General features: G+C 38.4%; 1 protein-coding gene across 5 annotated transcripts in view; it reads right to left on the reverse strand.

Moving 5' to 3' along the window:
* TMEM200A (transmembrane protein 200A) overlaps nt 1-25362 on the reverse strand; it is a 58256-nt gene that overhangs the window by 7765 nt on the left and 25129 nt on the right. The window contains exon 3 of one of the 5 annotated variants that reach the window (XM_021391439.1): nt 20214-20289. The exons of the other annotated variants lie outside the window; for them this stretch is intronic. Within the exon in view, the coding sequence (XP_021247114.1) occupies nt 20214-20227 (14 nt within the window). The 5' untranslated portion in view covers nt 20228-20289. The remainder of the gene's footprint in view (nt 1-20213; nt 20290-25362) is intronic. 5 annotated transcript variants of the gene reach the window in all.

Here is a 25362-nt window from a genome sequence, read left to right on the forward strand (position 1 = left end):
AATGTCAATGCTGGGGATGGTTTAACAAGCAGATAAAGTTAGACTGGGAGCATAAAATGAAAGACAGAGAAGCAGAGGGAAAGCAAACCACTGACTGCTTGTGATTTGCAGAAAATAATTTTCAACAGATGTCTTTATATATTTGGATTCTAAAAATCCTAACAGTGACATCCATTGCCAAGCCGCTTTCCATCATCTATCGGCGTTCCTGGTCAACTGGAGAGGTCCCAGAAGACTGGAAACTTGCCAATGTGACTCCCATCTACAAGAAGGGTCGTAAGGAGGATCCGGGGAACTACAGGCCTGTCAGCCTGACCTTGGTGCCGGGGAAGGTTATGGAGCAGATTGTCCTGAGGGAGATCACACGGCATTTGCAAGACAACCAGGGGATCAGGCCTAGCCAGCATGGGTTTGTGAATGGCAGGTCCTGCTTGACCAACCTGATCTCCTTCTATGATCGAGTGACCCGTCCGGTGGATGAGGGAAAGGCTGTTGATGTGGTCTACCTAGACTTCAGCAAAGCCTTTGACACTGTCTCCCACAGTATTCTCCTGGAGAAACTGGCAGCCTGTGGCTTGGACAGGTACACCCTTTGCTGGGTAAGGAGCTGGCTGGAGGGCCAGGCCCAGAGAGTGGTGGTTAATGGAGTTAAATCCAGCAGGCGACCAGTCATGAGTGGTGTTCCCCAGGGGTCGGTGCTGGGGCCTGTCCTCTTCAATATCTTTATTGATGACCTGGATGAGGGCATTGAGAGCACCCTCAGTAAGTTTGCAGACGACACCAAGCTGGCAGGAAGTGTCGATCTGCCTGGGGGTAGAGAGGCCCTACAGAGAGATCTGGACAGGCTAGATCTCTGGGCTGAAGCCAGCGGGATGAGGTTCAGCAAGACCAAGTGCCGGGTCCTGCACTTTGGCCGCAACAACCCCAGGCAACGCTACAGGCTTGGGGCAGAGTGGTTCGAAAGTTGTATGGAGGAAACGGACCTAGGGGTATTAGTCGACGCTCGGCTGAGCATGAGCCAGCAGTGTGCCCAGGTGGCCAAGAAGACCAATGGCATCCTGGCTTGTATCAGAAATAGTGTTGCCCGTAGGAGTAGGGAAGTCATTCTCCCTCTGTACTCAGCCCTAGTGAGGCCCCACCTCGAGTACTGTGTCCAGTTTTGGGCCCCTCACTGCAAGAAAGACACTGAGGCCCTGGAGTGTGTTCAGAGGAGGGCGACGAAGCTGGTGAGGGGTCTGGAGCACAGGCCTTATGAGGAGCGGCTGAGGGAGCTGGGATTGTTCAGTATGGAGGAGGCTCAGGGGAGACCTTATCGCTCTCTATAACTACCTGAAGAGAGGTTGTAGTGAGCTGGGGGTTGGCCTCTTCTCTCTTGTAACTAGCCACAGGACGAGGGGGAATGGCTTCAAGTTGCGCCAGGCGAGATTTAGGCTGGACATTAGGAAATGCTACTTTTCTGAAAGAGTGGTCTGGCGCTGGAATGGGCTGCCCAGGGAGGTGGTGGAGTCACCGTCCCTGGAGGTGTTCAAGAAACGTTTAGATATAGCGTTGGGAGACATAGTTTAGTGGGGTTGTTGGTGGTAGGTGGATGGTTGGACTAGGTGATCTTGTAGGTCTTTTCCAACCTAGCGCATTCTATGATTCTATGATTCTATGATCCATGCAAGAAGATGATGTCTATTATGGTATGAGAAACAGACAGACTGTATATATGGACGTTATCATGAATTTTCAACAGGTATCAGGTAAGCATATTTCCAAACAGAAGTTGCTCCAGCCTGCCATTATTTAATGACTATGAAATTAATAGAGAGGTGGCTGATGGAAGCACTAATCCAGAAACAAAAATGTACCCACTGTTCATTATTATTTGCTCAGTAGTAATTCAGGTGACAGACAAAAAGTGGCAACCTCAATTCCCTCCTTAGACCATCATTATTAAAAGGCAGAGTGCTTCTTCTCCGCCTGTAAGAAATCTTTCCTTTATGAAGAACTGAAAAAAAAGGCCTGAGGTACTATGTATACAGCATTTTCTAAATTTATGAAAGCAGACTTCAAAGGATTATTCAAAAAAACTCAAAAATTTCACTGGTAGTGTCAGGTTTCATGTTCCTAAATTCTCTGGAGATTCTCACTCACCGCAATTCACTCCCATTTTTATGCTATCTGGGCAATTTCAGTAGTTTCATGTCAATTAGTTTCTTTAGTTTTCATAAAAGCCATATTTTTATGTAACAAATTTAAAAATCATCCGAAGAAAGTTTTTTGAGGTTGATAGTATAAAAAAAAAAAAAAGAAAACAAACTTACTCGTATGTCTTTCTATAAGGGTTTCTGCCAAAACCAAAAGATTATTCTTCTGTAAAACAATGTTTGAATCTCTAAGCAGAAGTAAGTAGGACTTACTCATTAAAAAAGCCATTGTATTTTGTCCTTACTCAATTAAAAGTAATTAGTTTTCTCTATGAAATAAATTAAGAGAATTATGACCTATCTTTATGAAATGAATAGATCATGTAGCTATTATCTAATTTGCTCCTTTATTCTTTTCCACATCCCAGATCTTCGCAGGGATAGTAGTTTCCATATTCATGTGGCATTTTGCAGCACACATAAACTCACACTTGTCCATCTCAGGGTTGCCGAAAAGCTGCACAGGGTAGCACTAAATCCAAACTCAGCCTGTTAGAAGGATTTGATATTTTATGTGTTGTATTGTGTTTATTACAGCTACCTGGATTGCAAAAAAGGGTGAACCAAGTAAGCTCGGATTTGATTGCTAAATATTTTAAACACACTTTTGGCAAGAGCTCCTCTCTAACTCTGAAATGCACACCCAAAAAGAAAAATACATCTTGAGGTGTCTTTCCACAGAAAAATTCTCATTTATATGATTTACAAATACTGCAGGAAAAATACATAAATTTAATTACTAATTGGTATATAATAACTTGAAGGACAGAAAGAAACTGAGATCTCTTAAAGTGAGAAAGAGATCTCTTGAGCCACTTGATCACCCTCCTCCCAGCATTTCAGGGGAACACTGTTCCTCTTTTCACTGTACCTGCATCAGAAAATGGATGTAGAGGAGACCAAATTTGGCTGCAACAAGACGAAAAACCATTTTATATGCAGGAAAAGTCTCTTTCATATTTCTTCAGTTGACATCAATATTATTAAACCTCTTTTCTTTCATGGAAAAAATCACAACCAAGTGCATAAGTAATAACTTTTAATAAGCCACAGAGCTGAGTAAGGCTTCTGTACTACTTAATATTAACCACTGAATTTTGATCTCTTCTCCATCTAATAAAATCCACAGCATTAGCAGACATATTGATATGCAATGATTTCAGAAAGCTTTTCATAAGCCTACTACAATTAAATGCATTTTAAGATGGAAAGCCTTTTTTTAGAAAATGTTATGTTTAGAATAAAGTGTCTTTGTAGACACAAATTATCTTGCAGATCTGTTTAGCTGCACCACCGAATAGCCATAATTTGTGAGTACTGATGACAAATGCTAACTTTCTTACTTTGCTTAATACAATGATTATATTTACTCTTACTGAAAAGTCAGAACTGAAGCTTCTGAACAAGCAAACCTTACAAGATTTTGAGTCAAATTATAACAGAAGCTTTGACAGAATATTTTGGTAGCACTGTAAATGGCACAGTCTTACTCTAAAATGCATCGAATAACAATAAAATGGATGTGGAGTACAGAGGAAATAATACAGAGACAAGTCTGTAAACCACTTTGTAAAACATAACCGTCTTGCTGATACCAAAGCACCACAGCTGTTGATCTTTTTTTTAAAGAACAAACATTAGTATTTTTTTCAAGATTCTGCCTCCCTAACCTTGTAGATGTTCTGTTTGTTTCATCTTCAGCAAGAACATCAGTACCTGTCTTGGTTTTGGCTAAACAGAGCCAATTTTCTCCATAGTGGCTGGTATGTTGGATTTAGGATGAAAATAATGTTAGTAACATACTGATGTTTTAGTTGTTTCTGCTTACACTGAGTCAAGGATTTTTCATCTTCCTGTGCTGCCCTGCCAGGGAGGAGACTGGGGATGTACAAGGAGCTGGGAGAGGACAGAACCAGGAGAGCTGACTCAAACTGGCCAAAGTGATGTCCCATCCCATACCACATTGTTCATTCTGAACAAAATCTGCGAGAGTTCTCTGGGGACGCAGCCACACTCCTCAGGGACTGGCTGAACATCTGGCAGTGGCTGGTGAGCAATTGTATTTGCATCATTTGCTCTGTGTTTGTTTGTTGTTTTTATTATTTTTCCTTCCTTTTCTGTTCTATTAAACTGTCCTTATGTCAAATCATGAGTTCTTCCTTTTTTTCCCATGCTCTCCCCCACCCCACTGCAGGGCAGTGAGCGAATGGCTGTGTGGGGTTGAGCTGCCTGCTGGATTAAGCCACAACAGAACTAAAGGCCTAATACTTCATGGTTTTAGTCTTGAAAGAAACAGCAGCCCAGATTTACTCCTATATCTAGCACTGCTTTGTACTGCACTGTTGTTATCAAGTGACCCTTGCACCAGCGCTATCAGCCACTCCAAGAACACTCAAGAAAAGCCCATCTTGGTATAGATCCTGTAAAGTAGCTCCTGCTAGTGCTAGCTCTTCAACATCTGTACAGAGGAGAATGACTCAGGCTCTTGACGCTTCAGGTCATGGCCCTTAGCAAGATGTACTTCACATTTAATACAAACTGTGGGTCAAGTGCAGTCCTGTGCATCTGGCGCGGTTTCTAGATGCTCCCAGAAATCCAGCAGCAAGTGGAGTAACAGGCTGCTGTGTGCCCCTTAATAAGAAGGAACAAAGGACTCAGCAGCAGCTGCTCCCCATAGGTTTCTCAGGTAACAAGTGATGACAGCCTTAAAAGGGCCCTTAGAGATCCACGCAGCAAGCACAAAGAAAGAGATTCTCGGGGAAAGACCTGGATGACACTTGGAAACATATGGGTGATCAGGAGCCATGAGAGGAGGTGCAAGCCATCTAAGAGTATACTTGAGCCAGAGGAATAATTCATATAGAAAAGGTTTGCAAACAGTGTAAGCTGGGTAACAGTAAGAGAAATATCAGCCTGAGATGTGGAGGGCCACCTGCTTCTTTCTTCTGTAACACCACCTGCCCAGATCAAGGCTGACAGAAAGACTGAAAGGGATTCTCCTATATCACCTTTCCATATGGGCAGAGGTTGCTAAGATGCTCAAGGAAGCTTATCATAAAACTGTGAAGGAGGGGAAAAAAAGATGGCTTTCCTACAAGATTTTGTGGGTAACCACTAGACTCGTATCTGCTGAGCAAAGAAAGAGCAACAGCAACAAGTGGAATCTGAGCCAGCAGTGTGCCCTGGGAGCCCAAATGGCCAACTGAACCCCGGGGTTCATCAGGCTATGCACTGCTGCTAGGTGAGGGAAAGGGTTGTTTCGCTCTGCTCTGCTCTCTGTGGCCTCACCTCCAGCACTGGGTGGAGGTTTGGGTGCCATGGCTCCTCACCAGGGGAGCGGAGGGGCAGCACTGAGCTCTGCTCTCTGGTGACAGCACAGGACCTGAGGGAACGGCATGGAGCTGCGTCAGGTTGAGAGTTAGAAAAATGTTCTTCACCAGAGGACAATGGCAATGGAACAGGCTCCCCTGGGCAGTGGTCACAGCCCCAGGTGCTGGAGTTCAAGGATAGTTTGGACAGCACTTTCAGACATAGGGTTTGAATTCTGGGTGGTCCTGTGTGGAGCCAGGAATTGTAATCGATGATCCTTGTGGGTCCCTTCCAAATTGAGATATTCTATTATTCTATGATTCTGTACTTTTGTTAATCAAGTCGGAAGGTCAAACTCAAATCAACAAAGAAACAAAGGGAGTAGGTTCACTCCATGAAACGTAGGTAAGGCAGGGATTAATCATCACGGACAAATTGTAATTTAGCACAGATGGACAAAGGTCCCTATTTTCTATTTTGATTTGTATCAGTATGTCAAGCTTTCATGTATGATTAAACAGAAATATGGTGTGTTTATGCTGATAGTGTTACCCATATCTGAATTGTCAGCCTACAGAAGGCAGGCAGGCCAGAGGCAGGTGACCAGGGGAGTCATTAGAGCAGATGGTGTCTCCAGACAGCTGCAGACTACAGAGCAACTTGAACAGCCTGGACACGTCCAGAGGGAGGTGTGACAGATAAGAGGAGTCACTCAGAGTCCCTTTGAAGCTAAGAACCACCTACACAAGTAATACTCAGTTATCCTTCGGAAGCCAAGGAAATGACAAAATGGGTGGAATAGGATTTGGAGGGATTTGAGCCCAGCTGACTCACTGATTGATTATCCCACATATAAAATGTGTCAACTGCTAGAATGTATTACAGACTGCACATTTCTGTTTTAATCACAACTAAGACAATATCAGCTATTTACACAATGGTTCTGCCTCTAGGCAGCCTAGAAAAATCTGAAAGATGTGTATTCAAGAACAAAAACTCAATGAAAGGAGTCAACTACACAGCATGTGGTAGTGGCTCCAGCTAACTTCTTGTGGTTCCAAAACTATAAACTCCTTACTTCTCTCTTTACCCTATGAAGGGCAATACCCCTCTTTCCTCCCTGATGACTAGCATCATATTAGCAGTATAGGTACCAACTAAATAACTTTGTTTTTCAGAGATGGTCAAACTGTTAAGCATCTAATTAATCTCTCAGAAACTACACAAACTTTCAACCAGTAGTTAGCTTGAAGATTGGCATTTCTATTTCAGGTGATTGAAACAGAAATCTATTGTTTTCAGCTGTTTTGGTACAATACAAGTTATTACCACTACCTACAACTTAAGTCTTCTGAATAAATATATGATCATTTGAATTATGCTGAGTTCTTACACTGAATTTAAAATGTATACAAGCAGCAAGACGGGAAGTGAAATAAAAGATAATAATATATATTTCTTAAATATTACTTGTTTTATTCCAGATACATTTCAGTGTCCCTTAGCACTTATGACCTTTGCTTTTTGCATGAGTATTTCTTTTGCTATAAAACTAGAACACTTACTTGTTGAAAAATTATTGAAATTTAATTATTTGAAATTATCAGAACTGTATATGCTATTTCCCATAGTTTGGTTTTATCTAAAACTTTGTGAAAAAATCAGGTCTTGTATTTCAGCAAAGAATTCAACTTAGTCACAATAAGAAGTGTGAAAAAAACTGGTTTATATGACCATGGCATTACCTATCCTGCTACTTCAGTTGATTAGGAAATTTATTTCCTGTTAGTACGATTTGTTACCATTTAAGTGTCTCAACTTCAAATTGAGAGGACAAAATTTAACATCAAGTAAAGTTTCCTTTTCCTTTGATAAACTCGAAGTCCTAGCAATTAAAGAGGCATGTGTAAATTCTCATAAGAATGCAAATGATACAGTAATAAGAGAACTGGTAACATAACTAAGTAAACAAATCAATATTAAGTTGAATTTAACAGAATACATGTAAACTTCGTTCCTGATATATTATATATCCATATGTTATCTATGCATAGACATTGTCATTTGATACAATCACTTCTTTTCCACAGGTAGAGATATGTTCTTTCAAAGCAATTTTATAGGCACAAAGAGATTAATCTTTCTCGTAGAGGTAACACAGCAATAGCCAAAGAGAAAGTATTTCCACAAGAAAAACCATCCCAAATTCCACTTTTATTTAGTAGCTTAACAAACAGTCCTCTCTAGTTGACTAATACATCAGTGGGACTACCTTATGATGCATCTGTCTCCTAATATCTAGTCCTCAAAATATGATTAAAAAAGAAAAACAAGTACAAAAAAGGTATCTTTTGTATTTGTGATTATAGGGTATTTTAAGTGTACTTTAATTGACAATAGGTGAGATGAAAGCATGTGAAATGTGGTATTAAAAATCTTCATAACCTCAGCTGGGATTTTGAAGTCATGCAAGCAAAGCCAAGGACAGAAAATTGCATGCCTATTTAAAACATTAAAGCTTTGAAATTTCCAGCTGAAACAAACCCTTTGGGTTCAAATTCCCTTTAATGTTGCCTCTTTTAGGCTGCAAAGAGATAAGCTTAGGGACTAATCATATCCTTTTAACCTCCTGGTTGCCAGTCAGATTATGGAAGCAGGCCAAATCATGCCAGCCATTTCACAGCATAAAACGGAAAAGGCGGGCTGCATGTGGGTCAGGTAATGAAAGAATCCAGGGTGTCTAAGGGGCAGCAGTAGGCATAAGGTCCATAGCAAGAATTAAGAGCTCAGGCTCCCCAGGTATTGGTAGATCTGTATCAAATGTTCCGTATTTGCTTTACATATCAAACAGTAAAATCTCTGCACTTCCAGGTGAAAAACAAAAGCTTGGTATTAAGGATACATCAAAATCTGTGAAGAAATTTGACATTTGACTGTGATTCACTCTTTTAAAAAAACCTAGGTATGGCAGCAGTTTCCAAATCTGCACTGTACTGGCCCAAGCAACGCCAAGGGTCTTCATCAGTTACCTCTAAAGAATCAATGGAAGATAATCAGGAATGGCACATCAGAACATCAGAATATAATTTCTTTAAATATATACATATATTTTCTACTTTAAGGAATCCAGGGGGACCACAAATTGTGAAGGACAGAAAGCGACTGATCTAGTGTGGCTCTAGACGATGGACTGAACATATGTTGTTCTACTATAATAAGTTGAATACTGAAACAAGGTAAGGGAAAATAATTAAAACAAAAACAAAACCAAATACAGGCTCTTTGGAGAGTCAACAGACCTCGTCTTATATGTATTTCTATAGCTACTCAGTGACAGTACTTTGGAGCACATGCAGAAAGGAACCTTTATTGTATACAGTCACAGTTCTCTTTTATAAAAATGATTAACTTTCAGAAGTGGCAAATAGCTGTTAAACTTCCTTATTTTACTAAGTAGAGACACTCAGGTGGCAAAAATAGAATTATGCAGTTATTTGTATATATTTGCTGTATCAGAGAATCATACACAATCACAGAATGGTTGAGGCTGGATCGAACCTCTGGGTCCATCCAATCCAACCCCTACTCAATTAGGGACACCCAGAGCAGGGTGCCCAGGACTATGTCCCAGCACCTTTTGAAGATCTCCAATGAGGAGGCTCCATAGTCTCTGGGCAACCTGTGCCAGTGCTCCATCACCCGCACAGCACAGAAGTGCTTTCTGATATCTAGGTAAGAAAGGGCTCTCACATGTGGGGAAGTTCAGGTATGACTGTGAGTAGCCAACTTCCTAACTGAGCCTTCCCCAGGCTGTTATACTATGTGTCTGCATAATGACTCTGTGGACAGGTTATAAAATTAACCAATTCACAAAACTATGATTCCAAAAATACTTTCATTCTCCACTGTTCCTTTGAAAAAAAAAAAGAGAAAAAACAAAACAGTCTTAAAAAATTCAGTACCATTTAAGTGAACCTGTCAGCAGACAAAGAACAGAACTTGGTTACAAAGGTACAACTGATCAGCCCCCAAAGTTCCACAGCTGTTCAGTTTGTGTCCAAAGTAATGCAAGACTCTTCTTCTTCCTTTAGAAAGCTCATGGAAGTGAGTGTGGAGTGCCTTTTTTTTTTTCAAATCAAATTTTGGAACGTTCTGCTCAAGACAGCTGACTCAGCAGGCTGGAGTCTGTGTGCATATACACAGTGTGGCTACACTATTGTAAGCTGATTGTTAACTTGGGCTGAGCAGAGCTCAGGAGATCTCTAGGCCGACCTCCATCTCACAGAAGGGCCATCTGCATGGTCAGCCCTCCTTCCTCATTCTATTCTCAGACGTGAGGCCCCTGGCTGAACTTGTTCCAGTCTGTGAATGTCTTTTCTCGAATTTTATTGATGCAAAATTCCTTTTTGGAAATTCTCTGGGATTTTATTTGGCTGCAAACTTGATTTGAAACTATCAACCTAACTGAAAAAAATAAAAACTAAATATGGAATTTGAACTAAGAACTACAAACTCAGAAATATTGATAAATATAATTTAAGCTAAGTAAGAATGCCTGTTACTCAGATTTGGGGAATGTCTTGACTTCATTCTTTAAATTACACAAAAGAAAAATCCCTTTTGAATGCCTTCATCACATACAGTATCTGCCATGTACACTAATTATTTCAATTAGTATGCCAAGGTCAAAAGCAAAGTGAACATCCACCAATACTGTATGAAGATGAATGCCCAATCTGCTTGTCCTCTTTGCTATTATCTCTTCTCCAGCCTGATCCTTAGAGTGGGTCAGATATTGTAATTCTGTGCAAAATCAGCAGCATCCAATATTGGCAGCATTACACAGAGCTCGTTAGCCACTCACAAAAGCACAGAGCACACATCAAAGAGAGAAGGAACCCGAGTTCTACATTTTGCTTTCAAAACACTGCTTTATGACTTGGCCTAGATTTGGTCTACAGGCTTTTGCCTGCCTCAGCTGCACCCACTTTTACATTTGTTCCTTCCTCAGTTACATCTGCAGACACACTGCAGAAATCTGGTGAGTTTACAGAATGTTGGAAATTTTACCACCGTAAAACATGAGGTTGGCATCAGATATCCAATGTTGAAAACAGCTTCTGAGTCATCATACAATGAACTACATGTTCTCTTCATGGCCACAGAACACCTATCTCATGCATTATCAGCCTGAATCATTGTCACATATGATGTCTACAATGTCCAGACATTCTGCTCAGCGTAGCTGTACCAGCTTAGCACAGGTGTTAGATCATGGATTAGAGAAATAAAAGTGCTCAGATACTAGATGCATTTGTTTGTGGTATGCCTACTGTAATGTCTGTATTCACTGCACTAAATTATCTATAAATTGTTTTCAGAAGTGTGCACTGATAACTTCCTCACTTATGCACAGAATTTTTCACTTATTATGCACGAGTATATCATGTCCTGTTTCAAAATACATTACAGGACTATAACAAAAAGCAAGAGAGAGCTAAAACAAAAAGATTGCAGAAACAAAAATAGGAAGCTTTATAAGACCTGAAGGAAAAGTACCTAAAAGCAGACTGCCTAACAATGTTCTTGCATTATTTTCTTTGCAGAAGAAAAAAAAAAACTGAATATGCAAACAAAAAAATAAACCTGGATATGGCTGGCTATACTTTTGCTTATATTTGCTTGCATTCTCCAGTTTTTTTTTCCTACTAAAAAAGGAACTAGTTTGGGATTTTTTTTAAGCCTTAATTGAGTAATAACTGTCCTTTATGACTAAAGTGAGAAAATCTGTTTCTAAGCTATGAGGGTGCTCCAAATGTAATGTCTCCTATTTTATTATGTTGCCCCACAATGTCAGAGGTGGATGTTGGTGGTATGGGAGCAGAGTTTGAACCTTCCCACCAATATCCCATCACATTTGGTTGCTATGTGCCTGATGGCAGCAGAGGGGCAGCCTGACAAAATGGCATTGGACAAGTGCATATGAAGCACAGGTGTGTCACTGAATTCCTCCATGCAGAAAAATTGCACCCACTGACATTCACTGATGCTTGCTGAATGTTTATGGAGACCAAAGAGTGGGTGTGAGCACAATGAAAGTTGGACTGTGTGGGCAACATTGTCCGAGCACCAACACCAACACAGCAGGTGTGAAACAGTCCACTGGTACTGATCTTTACATGCGTGGCATGCAGGTTCTTGTTCATCACTGGTGAAAATGCAAAGCTAATGGTGGTGACTATGTTAAAAAACAGTGTTTTGTGGCTGAGAATTTGCTCTGTCAAATACCGTTATTGTGCTTTGCATCTGTTGTAGTTTGCATGAAAATAAATAGGAGACATTACTTTTGGAATGACCTACATATTTTAAAACTTTAATTTGAATAAAATCCATTTCCTAGTGAAAACAAGTAGCAAAATTGGAAGTAGACATCGCTATTTAGCCAAATTTCAGAATTATTTTCAAAACATCTTTTCATTCAGACTGTTGGTGTTCATATTCAGGGAATGGAAAAGATCTTAGGACAGTTATGCTTATAGGCTAAATAGTTTATTAAATCTTTTATGCTCTTCATCTACCTGCTTTCAGTATAAACAGAAATAAAACCTTTTTTTATTGAAAGATAATCATTTTAGGAGCACAATCAAATTTAAAATATGTGTAAGAAGCATGTGGGGCTTTATGTATTTATTCCAGTTTGCCTTTTTTTCATTTTATCTTTCAGACATTTCAAAGAATATGAAGGAATTTATTTTGAAGAAAGTGAACACTGAGATAACATCAGAGATCGGCAATACTAGAACTAAAATCCCAAATGCACAGAATTAATGGGAATTTGGAATCAAGCTCACTGAATGCAGATTAAAGTATTGACCAGACATTAACCATAAAGTCATGAAATAAATAATATAAAGGGTCTCTCTCTTCTGTTTCTGAAAGACTCAGTTTGTAAAAGCAGAGTAAAAGCTATCTGTCACTTACTGCAAAAGAAAAATTAACACTCCAGAGCTCAGTGTGCCAGAAGATGAATAAGCTCAAGTTTCCCTATAAACCAAATGTGAAACAAGATCAAAGATGTTAAATATCTTCATTTACAAGCACTATGACTTGCTAGTTCTTCAGTCCTTGCACACAAAATTTCAAATGACTTATGAATAAACCAGTGGCAGGCACTTGCTGTGAAGGTATATGAGAACAAATAATATCGTAGTCCTTTGGTGAAACATCATCTAGCTTCACCACCAATCTGTTACTTGATTTAGTCAGAGTGAAATCTTCAGGCAAGACACACACACTTAATGTGGGCAGCGACCAGCTGTCAGGAGACCAAACAAATGTCCTTATGCTCTACATGCTCACTTAATCATGTTAATTAGCATGTTCTAACAACTGTAATTTCTCACTGTGTATAGAAATTCAATGACTGTAAGATCAAATAATACCAGGAACAAAATGAAGTAGCCATTTAAAATAAGGTTTAAATAACATATATATATGAGTTCAAATCTATTTGTTCCATAACTGAGGTGTTTCAGCAGAGCTTTAGCCCTGACCTAGAAAACACATTGTGTTCTTTTGTTCTGTAACACATACAGGCTGAAAACTGCATGAGTTATCATTCTCTGTTTACTCTTAGAGACCTAGGACCAGTTTTTCAAAGATATTCAAATAACGTCAGAACCTAACTCTGAAAAGTTCTTAGGTATCTATAGGTATCTGAGATGCCTATGTCATGTAGTCATGTTTGAAAGTTTCAGTGCATGCCAGAGGTACACAAAAGATGCAGTGCATGACTTTCCAGAATTTAAGTGCCTAAGACTGTGAAAGCCACAAACTTAATCCTGCTACTTTCAAATTATGCTGCCAGTGCTAATTGACAATTAGTGGCCAAGACATCAGTCTGTGAAGAGGGACATTCTGGGTTTCTGGCCCCTCCACCAACAGGATACTTTTTAGTTGTGTCATGACATCTTAGTCCATGTCAGTAGAAAAGTACATGCAAGGGGCTCTTTGGAACAAGAACTGGCATCTGGGCTCCCTAAGCACCCCAGCCACATGATGAGCGTTTATATGTCCAACAGGAACAGCTGCTTCAGCACAGTGGTGGCCCCTTGCTACAGCTACACTCATCTGGTCTGTCAGTGCCTTTGGAAATCTCCTGTGACAACTATATTCCAAGGAACACTGAAAAAAAGAATGGGCGATGTGTTAGAATATTTTTTAAATATTCTAACAATTTTTAAAAATATTCTAACACATTAAATATTCCATAATATTTTAAATAGATTAAAAAATAAAGTAATATTTCACACAGAAAGGAAAGCATAGTTCAAAAATACTTTGGGCAGAATTTGCTCATTAATAGATGTCTCAGAAATAAATCATTATTAAATTGCAGTAAAACTCCACCATGTCTTCAACTGAATGCTGGAATGCCATAGCCAGACGTCCACATGGGAGCATCTTTAGAACCTGCAGGCATTTCTACCGCTCCTCAGTTTCCTGACCCATAACTGCAAAGTACACATAAAAAAAGCAGCAGTTCCAAGACACAGAGACTAGCAAATTAATCTTTCATATGTATAGAACTATAGAAATGTCAATATCAGGGTCAAATTAATTCTCAGTAAGTAAATTATCCCTAACAATTTCTTCTTTACTTTTAATCTTCCTCATTACCATTTGTACTATAATAACCAATTCTTGCGCTCTAACATCCAAAACTAAGAATACTGTAAACAGCAAGAAGCCACAGAGAGCCAAGTGATTTATCAGTAATGAGATGCTAAGAGAAAGACATGCTGAAATACTGTAGGTCATATTTATGGAATTGTACCTGAATCTTTGACAGACAAATACATATCTGCATATAGATACGTGACGTGCTTAGCAAGTCTCTTTTTTGCCTTAGCTCTGAACAACCCAACTGATGCTGTATCATTGTGGAGAAGGAGAAGCAGGAAAAATGTTTTGGCTTAAGCGGTTTCTATGACAGTAAAGTCTATCCCTTAACAATGATAACCTTTCTGCTAAAACTGCTAAGTATCAGCAGCAACATAAATTTGTAACTTGGAACCTCTGAAAGCAAAGGAGATCTGCTAGGTGTCCTCTGCTTTTGTTCAGTTTCCCTCCCCGTTAAAAACAAAGACCTGGGCACTGCATAGAGTAAAGACAGTTCAAAGAGCAAAAGAATGGCTTCCTGTACTACCTCCTCACTTCTGCTTGCTCCCAAAATGCCAATGTGTTCAGACAGGAGACTTCACAGCTATCACAAAACTTTCTTCTGTGACCCTTAAATGGTTTATATCCACTCCATCCTGTTGGCCTTAATTTTCAAACACACAACTTTTCCATGACACCAAAGACACTGAATTAGCTTCTGTGACTTCGTTTTGCATCTGTGTATCAGCTGTATCAGCGTATGTCTATCCTGCTGTTTTGCTCCATCTGTTGGTTCCAGTTATGCCTTTTGCAGATTGAGTCCATAACAGAGAGTTTGTGTAGTAGTAGGCCACCAGGCCTGAGAAAAATGAGAATATTCCTAATACATGAGGAGTGATTAAATGGTACCACTAGCTAAAACATGGTACCCTATTAATGACCTATTAATGGATATGTTGCATGGATAGCACACTAGTACACTGCTCAATTTCAATGAGGTCTATACATCTGTGTTTTAACACATTTGAGCTATCCTGTATAATTTAAAACAAGATCTCAGTCGACTCATATGATCAGGTCACCTGTCAACGATGACTGATGTTAGGTAACATTTTAATTTTAAAAAGAGATAGTCAACTGTTATTTGTATGTATTACAGACTGCAATCTATTCAAAAATTACTTGCAAAATTATGTTTTTTAGCTTCTTGAGGTCCTCACTTACGTTGCTATTTTTACATCACCTCAATGCTACTAATATTTTGCTTGTTTTCCCTTAGCCTGTGTCTGGTCACAATTAATTACAAAGATAATGTCAATTTCTTTTAATGGAAATCCTCCTGAGTTACACAAAGCCAGAATAACACTCAGAATAAGGCACTTAAAATATAAGTAAGGCATGTTTAAATTCAGCTGAATGCATGTCTTAAGTTAATTGAAGCACCTTGTTAAGAACTGTTGGTTGATTTGCGATGCAAATATAGATAGCATAAACAACTGAGAGAGAATTTCAATAAGGAGTTAAGAGTCAAGGAGAGAGAAAATAAAGAGTCTTTTTTTTTTTTCCAGTTACTGTAAAATTTATATTTGTGTCTTATTGCTTTAGGGTCTTCTCAGCTCATCACAGAACACTTGTAGCTATCAGTCAGTCTAGTATGTCTAAAGCTTTAGCCCAGTTTCTGGATGTATTTCTGAGAAGTAAAGGTCAGCAAAACTCTCTCAGCAGACTATTAAGTATCAACACATGTAGTGTGGATTACTTTCTTTTTCTTTTAAGAAACTTCTGCAAAATTATCAGCTATGTGTAAGAAAAGCAGGATGAAGAAATAGGGAGAGGGAGATAAACTGAAAATGCAATTTTCAGGTTAAGCAGCAGGAAGCTGCCAGTAGTCTACCATAATGTTTACAGTTCAGAGTATAGGGGAAAGGGTGAAAAACAATGTCACCAGCTGATTATTTTTTTCAATATAATGTGTTACTAAATTATTTCAAACAGAATTATTTAGACAGGTATAGCAACAAGCAAGCACAAAATGAAAATTATGCAAGCATAACTGAGGGTATCCACTAAAAATCATAAAAATTACACAGAGTATTATGTAAGAAATATTCATTCATGATTCCACTTCTCTCACAGCTGAGTTTAAAGGTCGCCATTCAATGCCTGTCCCACTCAGCAGAAAGACATCACCAACACAACCAGTGTAATGATGGAGTAAAAGGCAACAGATAAATACAGAAGACATTACAGAACAGTTAAGACTATCAATACTAGTGCAGTTAACAACAAGCAGAGCATGCTAGGAGTATAACAGCTGTCTAGTTTTGCGAGTTACTGCCCTAACACAGGTCAATTCTGAGGACAGATACTAAGTAATCTCTTCCCTTTGCTGCAGAACCCTTAAGAGTTTTGATTCTGCAGAAAAGGTTTTCCGTGTAGAAAACCCTGGGTAAAGTAAATGGTTTAAGCAGCTGGATTAGTACATAAATACATGAGTTTAAGTTCATTATAGGACTAAAATGTGAAGAAAGTAATCAATGCTTCGTTAAGGCAAAGAAAGTACCGCAGAAAAACCAATCAGCAATGCCACAGTAAGCCAGATACGTCAGAAAATTAAAGTATTACTTTTTTTCTAAGAATGTGACTAAGAATTTGCAGAGCAAATATCAGAAGGAAAAATTTCTGTACAACTTGAACTGAACTTGGTATTTGAAATAGTGGTTAATAGAGCTGCAAACAGTAAGGACCACCCAGAGTGAATAAAGAGGCAGATGAACATGCAGAGAGATTAACCAGACCATGCAACTATGTGAAAACAGCCTGAGATGTCAGAGACAGAATGTAATTTGACCAACACAAATGAACAAAAATGAAGATAACAAATGAGAACACAATAGGAGGCAAGGAAAAATCAAATAAACTAAATGACCTACATAAATGATGAAAGAACACAACATATGAGATTGAAACCAAAAAGGAGAGTAGAAGAAGCATCTGGTCATGAGTTTGATTTGTTTGATTTGTAGGAAATGTGCAAGGTCTGTGGGAGTTAACTAGTCAGATGCAGCTGCTGGCAGATTTGGAAGTTGATCACATTCTCCTAGTTCAGCTGGAGGACAAGATTTTGCAGAGCAAGAAACTCCTTTTCCCTCCACATTACATTGTTGTTTATTCCTCTGCAGAAAGGATCAACCACCACCTGCCCAGAGGCTGAAAAAAGCACTTCATGGGCACTTCTTTCAGGCTTCTCATTTATTCTTCGGTTTTCATTATCCTAGTGCACAACAAAGATACCAGTGAGTAAAAACAAGAAATACGGTCCTCAGAAAAGTCATGGACTGCTCTATGCTGATTCAAGATAGCCAACCAGCATATACAGCATTGGTAAGAAGTCTTCTGAACAGTTCCTAAGCATCTACCAGTTATGTAAGCTGGCTCTTTCAGGAAAGTGCCTTCATCAGCCTGGTACGTGTGTGGATTCTCACACTGTCTTGACATCCCAGGGTGTGGTTATAATTGAGGCACATCCAAACTGAGAGTGTTCCAAATTCCAGCCAACACTGATGCTTCTGCCTTTGAAATAGCTGTGAATTTGAGAAAATGTTTAACACAGGTCTTCTGCAGTTTTTCACAGCTGAGTTGTTGAGTGGGTGAAATAAGGGGTCAGAAGAGAGGACACTCAAAACATCTCTCCTGTTGCCCTCAAAAACTAAATTTGGAGGAGAAAGGTCCAAAGATACCAGATAATCAGAAAGTTTGTTCTTCTGTACTATCAGGAAATAGGTTAAATCATGTGGGCATTTTTGTTAGCGTTCTTATTGGCAAATTTCCATTAGTTACAGTGTTTTACTGAGGACATTAGAAGTACATCTTGTCAGCTGCAAATTGCAAACATGAATATCCCTAGTATTGCAGATTGGCTGAAAGCTGTGTTGAGACTTCTCACTTGGACAGTCCCACTCCATTCAGTTCCAAGTCCATTTTCCAAGCCATGGAGAGACGTTTGTATAGCAGATCTCTATTACTTCATAGTGATAACATGCGATAGCCTTTCTCTGCCACGTACACAGAAGAAGCCTCCCATACACCTAGGAACTGTCAGTGTCAATACTAAACTTGATGGTTCCTCAAGGACCTCCACTAAATGCCTTTGCCATGACAGAAGCAAAACAGTCAGCTCATCACTGCCAAGCATGCTGAAAGCAGGGACACAGAATTAGAATCTTAGTGGTTGGTATTTGTCTGCTTTATTTAAACTGACTTAAATCTGCAAACTGAAACACAGCTGTGCTCTCTCTTCCTAACTTGTCAGATCATAATCCATATGTAGATCCAAAAATTCAGCCAGAAAATCCCACATCTGACAAGTAAAAAACTGATCAAGTTTACGGGAAGTATGTGCATACACTATATGGAACTAGGGCAGTGTCTTAGTGAATTCTGAAATGAGAAAATCCTAGATGAGTCATCCTGCTTTGTGACCAGAGGGACAGATTCCTAAATAATCCCTAAATTAGCTGGGAAGGAATTATCTCCCCTCTAGCTCATAGGTCATACCAAACAAGACTCCCTCGCATGTAGTCTACGTGAAGAACATTTCTTGACCAAATATTCTCACTTATACTAAGATCATTCCAAAACATCACTAAAAAGTGCTGGTGTTAATAATAACATCATCTGCTGGTGCCATAAACTTCCCATGAGAACATTCTCACAGGTAACCAGTCTATGTAAGGAGATTCCAACTTTCTTTCCAACTGAGATACAACATAGATCACATAATACGTAAAGCAGGACCATACTGTCACTCCAACAGCTTTCAGAAATGCTGGTATATTTGTGCCATTCCAGAAGCCTCAAATACTGAGAGCTCTGAGAGGTGGCTGGAAGCTGAGATGTGAATGTGTTGCCTTATTCTAGCTTGGAAACTCTCAATCCATGCATGATGCAGCACCCTGGTTTCCCCATATTTTATTCTGCTGTTGTTATACTCCTGAATAAATATAGTGACGCCTGTTCTTGGTGTCACAGTCCTAAATGCATTACCCCACGGTGTACTACTTGTTCTGAAAAAGCATTACTGAGGAACACTGAAGAAGTGAAGTACAGCCAGCAGAATATTTCTATGAAAACTTCAATTTTCTAGCACTTACCGAGTATCTTCTGATCTGAGCTCTGTGACCCAGCTAAGCATTAACATTGATTTTTGAATTTAATTACAGACACTCTGGCTTGGAGAATTGTGACATGCTGAAATTCAATTGAATTGGGCTTGCCCTGGCCTCCTCCTAATACACACTATACTGATTAATCCAATCCTGTTCTGATTTTCATGCAGTCCAGGCTACATTTATCCTTCCCCATTCCTTTACACTGGATACTGTCTCCCATTTGCATCTGTGATGCAGCACTGCTTAACTACATGCCCTACATCAGCTTTTTGTGCTTCACTGAATCAGTCATCACAGAAACGCATTGCTTTAAAAAAGCAAGGGCAGTAAGAACAAGATGAATGAAGGGCAGGTAGAAACTCAACATATGTTTTGGAGAGGGATTTACAGATTTCAGATTTGCAGAGGCTGCAACAGGTATGTACTATTCAGAACATATTTATTCATCTATATTTTTATTTTTATTTTATTCTTGAGGGTAATGTGGTTCTACTGTAGCTGTTTTTATGAACCTTTATTTCACTGATAATATAACTAGGTTACATCCAACCAGTGCCAACTTGAGGGCTGATTTTAGCCCCATGGGATGATGACAAATAATTTGTTTACTCCACTGGCTCACAGAAAGGGCAAGTAATAGATGCTCTGTCAGGCTAAGGAGTCCTGATTCATGTTTCTTAACCATAAAATCATAAACAGACCTCAGCATACTGGAACCTACTCTTAGTCAATATCATGTTCCAGGATGTCCAGAACAGAGCTATGAAAATGTCATCAGCAGATTATCACCAACAGTATCTATAAAACATGTCCAACAAATGCAACAAAAATCTTAGGGCAAAGTTCTAAAGAACGATCCAGAACCTTATTCAGAAGTTACCTGTGAGCCTTCATTCAAAAAGGAAATTGAGTATCCAAATTACTCAGAAGTTTTTCACACTTCTAAGAGTCTGAACCTGGAAATAAGGCAAGATTCAGCTTTAAACATTTGAGCATTTGAGTGTCCAGTTCCCATCTATTAACTAGGCCATAGCTCTTTTGCTCTGACCCTACAACACCATCCTCAAATTCCTATTTACTAATCATTAAGTAATTAAGTTCTAACTGATCTCCTAGACAGCTATTCCTTCCTCAGTCCTGCCTTATTCTTCACACGTATCAGCTTTACAAAGAACTGATTCATAAAATTTCAGGTAAGCTTTCAGCACATCTTGCTATCTGTAGATCCAGGCTGCAGGGCTCTACCCTCTATCAGTCTTTGTTAATAGAAAAAGGAGGAAAACTATTTTAAAGAACAATACGCATGCTGTATTGTTTGCTTTAATAATATGCTTTTAAGGTGATGCTGTCATTATTTTGGACAATTTTTTTCCAGTTTTCACTATTTATTTCAGCAGTCCAGAGTGGTGAACTGCACAATAAAAGCAGATTCAAAATATGCTGAATTATGCCTAAATTTAAAAATTCCTCCTTTAAATTAAAATAGGCTTTATGTAACAACTAAATACAGGATGCATGTTTGCGCATGTAAGCAAACTTCATTAATTCAGAAAGGATTAGAAAAATGACTATCAAAGATTTATCACTCCTTTTCTTAAAGGCCCTGATTAACTGCAAGGTCTTCCAATTTTCAACAACATGTTTCCTTGCAACCCATACACCACCTGTGAAATTCTGAAGAATTCTCTAGAAAATTATGAGGGAAGGGAAAAGGACTAATACATCATAAATGTTCTTGGAAAACAGAATTATAAAATATTACTGTGAAGCATGAGCAGCAACAATAGTTTCTTCACGAGCTATCTGTCAGCTGAATATTCATCCTGGTGAGATGGCATCAATATTATTAACATGCTTAGTAACAGGAATGTTGAAATATATGAAAACTCAGAATTATGAATCTTTCTATTGTCATACAAATGATTACACAAGAGATACAGTAGGGCATATTACATTTAGTTTTTATCTGTTTAAACAAAAGGAAAATAAATAAGGCTGAGTTTATTCTTCCTTATTGAGGATGCTTTGCTGAAATATTCAAGCTGACCCCTAGACACTGTCTTGTTCATAAGGATCACTTCACATTTAATATTCAGCTTCACAGTAACCATTAATTGTGTTCTTTTTCCACACAAGATTAAAATGAAACTCGTTCTTTGTACCACATCAAGTAGAACACTTCTACAATATAAACTTTTTTCAGTTAAGTGAAAATGTTTCCTCAACTCTTTTAAAATCTCTCTTCAATGCTGCTCCTACAGTCAAACTAAAATCTAGAGAGAAAACAAGTAGTTTAGTTCCTTTACTGGTGACAAAGATAGCACTAGATGTTGTTTTAAAATGTTAAAGACCAGAGAAGATCTCAAGTTCATTACATTAAAATCAAAATCATTTTATAGTATCTTTTAATTATTCTGCTGCCTCCATTATAAAAGTGAAGTATTTTGTTCCATCCTCCCACTAGGATCACTTTAACTCGACATCTAGAAATACTCTCCTTGCTTCCAGCTCCATTTTATTCCTGGACAGTTTGTCCTCATTTGTTTTTGTGCCACATTTTCTGAGACATTTGAACCCCACTACATTTTTGAGACAAGCTGTATCTGATGTTGAAGTAGCTCACTGCTGTTTCTCTCTCTAATGAAATAATTTGTTACAGTACTTTCTGAATTCTCCATAGTATTAAGCAGGGCAGATTCATCATTTTCTAAATTCTCAGAGCACTTGATTGATCAATCCACCAATACATTTAAATGCATGCTGAACTTCAAGAATCTGAATATTGAAGCTGACCTTGCCAGCATTACAAGCTAAAATGCTCCCTGCATTGTTGGATGGAAGCAATATCCTCCATAACTTGCAGACTGATGTCAATGGAGCAGGAAATCAGGACTGAATTGGATCCATTAGGGTTGGATCCAAATATTTTCCTATTACCTTCCCTGAGAAATCCTGCTGATGTTTTTTATGTAAAGGATCTACTCAGAAATGCTAAGGAGCTCACATAAGCAAGTGCTGTTGAATGAGAGCGGTTCTTTCAAATGGACTGGAGGCATTAAAATTTCTACACTTTCTGCAATTTACTTTTTTACTAATTGGTGATTTTAATTCCTATGAGGACATTTGTGGAAAACTCTTTTCTTGATCCTGTCACATACAGTTGAAACAGGGCTACATTTTTCATACTTGTTTACCTTTGCTGATTTCTGGGTTGCTTAGGATTTTGATTTTTTCCCATGCTGCCCTTTATTTTCCTCACTGTCACCTCAGTTATTTTCTGAAACCATTTAACATGTTTAGCAACTATGATTAGCTATGATTACACAGAAACTAAAACTAGACTAGTTCTTCCAAATCCTGAAGACATTTTTACTCAGCTAACGTAAGTTGGAGGGAGAAAACACCACTATCTTCAACAAACACTAAACGGCTTGAAGTCTTTCTCTAACCATAAGGAGCTGACTCCTTCATAACAGAGAACACACAACATCTTATATTCCAAACTACAAGTTGATAATAACATAATGAAAGCATATATATCTGCTGTATAAAAACTTACAAAATCCAGGTTCAGGACAATTGTGCAGTTGTAACAGATAAATCAGTGGCACCTTTATTATAATGCAGACAGAATCTTGGCCATTTCTCTAAACTTTGTGAAAACCACACTGGTGAACTGTGGCAGCAGCACACGAAAACTCGTATCTTCCTCCTATCAGGTAACACTTGCAAGAATCCCTGTGTTGGGAGTTGCAATGCATACCAACCACAGAAAACAAATTTCTCCCTAGTTATCTTTCTTATAACATAAAGTGACTTTGTTTTAATTTTCACTGTAACTGCTAGAAATGCTTTCAGTAATTATCTGATCTTCTGAAGCTTACAAAGTTCTTTATTTCAAACATTAAATATGAAATATAGTTTCCTTTGATTAGTTGTTATTTTTTTACTGTGGTCTGGTTCTCATGAGGGTAAAGGGGAAACACTCCCAAGGCTATCTCATAGATATTCTATAAGAATATCTCAAGTTGGAAGGGACCCACAAGGTATATCGAGTCCAGCTCCTGGCTCCACACAGCACGACCCAAAATTCAACTATGCCTGAGAGCGTTGTCCAAACGCTCCTTGAACTCTGGCAGCTTGGGGCCATGACCACTGCCCTTCAGAGCCTGTGCCAGTGCCCAACCACCTTCTCAGCGCAGAACCTTTTCCAGCCAAACTTGACCTTCCCCTAATTAAGCTCCATGTCTTTCCCTTCTTTTACTCATAGATTTGTGTATGTTCATCTTGCTTTCTCTTACATGTCCATTACAACTGAAGTCCAATCTTTTCAATATGGTTTCTTCCAAGAATTTTGTCCATTATGAGAAGAGTTCTTATGAGAATGTTCCCACTGCCATTCTAAATTCTGTTTCTCATAGTCTCTTCCACTTCCCATTGCCATCCATCAGCGCAAGAGAAGAGTAGCTAAAGATGTCTACTCTAGACTGTAAACACTATGGGGCAGACACACTGAACATGATTCTTTGCTGTCCACCAGACAGCACAGGACATCACAGTGGATTATGTACATCACTACCACTATAATGTAGCAATGCACTCCTTCCCATTTTGCATTCCCTCAAGTTGACAATAGAATAGTAAATCAATTAAATTTTGAATCACTTATAATTAATAGGTAATTTTCACATGTTTTCCATTGCTATAAGTATCTCAAAATATAAAGCAAAAGCTCAGAATGAACTTTGCTTTGATATTAATTAGTTAAATCCTTTGAACAGATTCAAAATAAAACCTATGTTCAGTTCCTAATCACTGGACAAAACTGGCATCACTGAAATCATTCTGACTGACATTTGCAAAGTTCCGAGATCAGATTGTATACCATACTCTCAGGGGAACATTATTAAAACTAAGATAAATCTGCAGCCAGAGCGATTTAGATGGACTCTTTGCATTAAGCATAAACACATATATTTTCTTAAGTCATTGCCAGAGTCCAGATACCTTAGATTAACAAAAATTAAATTCTCTTATCAACATAGCCAAAATACAGATAAAGAACCTACTGTGTGCTCTCATAAATCAAATAACAGGTACTTAGAGAAAATATGTTGCATAACAGCAGTGAATTTAATTATTTTGTTTATCTGTGAACACTTATGTGAAGATATATATCTTCATATTTGCATCTTGACATGACTAACGAAAGTACAGGGTTTGTCTGCATCTAATTCATTTTAACTTAATATGTCAAGGACTGATTAATTTCATTTTCTGGTGTGGAGGACACCCTGTAACATAGCTGATGTTGTTTCAGTACCTTTGAACTTAATTATCTCCAAATAGAATTCAAAGTAATAGGTACGATTTTTATCTCTCTTCTTCTCTTTCTTATCTCTTGAAATCACCTGCTGTGAATCAGAACATTTTTCAAAGATTTATGGTTAAGCAAATGCTACTCTTACTCAGTTCACAGTTTTCATCAGGAATTTTGCATTAGTAAGGCAAGTAAAATTTGATCTGGAAATGTCTGATAGGATTGTGCTCACTATAATTTATTTAAACTAAATTAGAAAGAGAAATACTCTACAGTTAGAAGCCCAATCCTACTTTTCTAAGTGCATATAAAATTATGATTAGCTTTTATTTAAATCTCGAATGTGCAAGGAATACAAAATGATGTTAAAGAATATCAAGTTTTTCATCTACCATGAAGTAGGGTTATGAATACCAAATAACTACCTTGTGGTCAGAAGACACTGATGATGAGATCTCTTAAATACTGACAAAATATATTTACACATGTACTCTCTCAATAGGGAGCAAAGGTGTTTTAGTTCAATTTCTAATTGTTTTAAATAGCATTCAGAGACATTTCACATTGTCACCTAAGTGTATTTCCATTCCATATTTGTGGAATGGAATCCTGAATTCTGAGGTATTATTGAAAACAATAAATTAGAAATGATGACTTAGTCGCAAGAACTAAGGAGGCTGTGACACTACTGGGTAAAATTCTAAATACT

The sequence above is a fragment of the Numida meleagris genome, chromosome 3, assembly GCF_002078875.1.
Source record: "Numida meleagris isolate 19003 breed g44 Domestic line chromosome 3, NumMel1.0, whole genome shotgun sequence".
Classification (NCBI taxonomy): Eukaryota; Metazoa; Chordata; class Aves; order Galliformes; family Numididae; genus Numida; species Numida meleagris.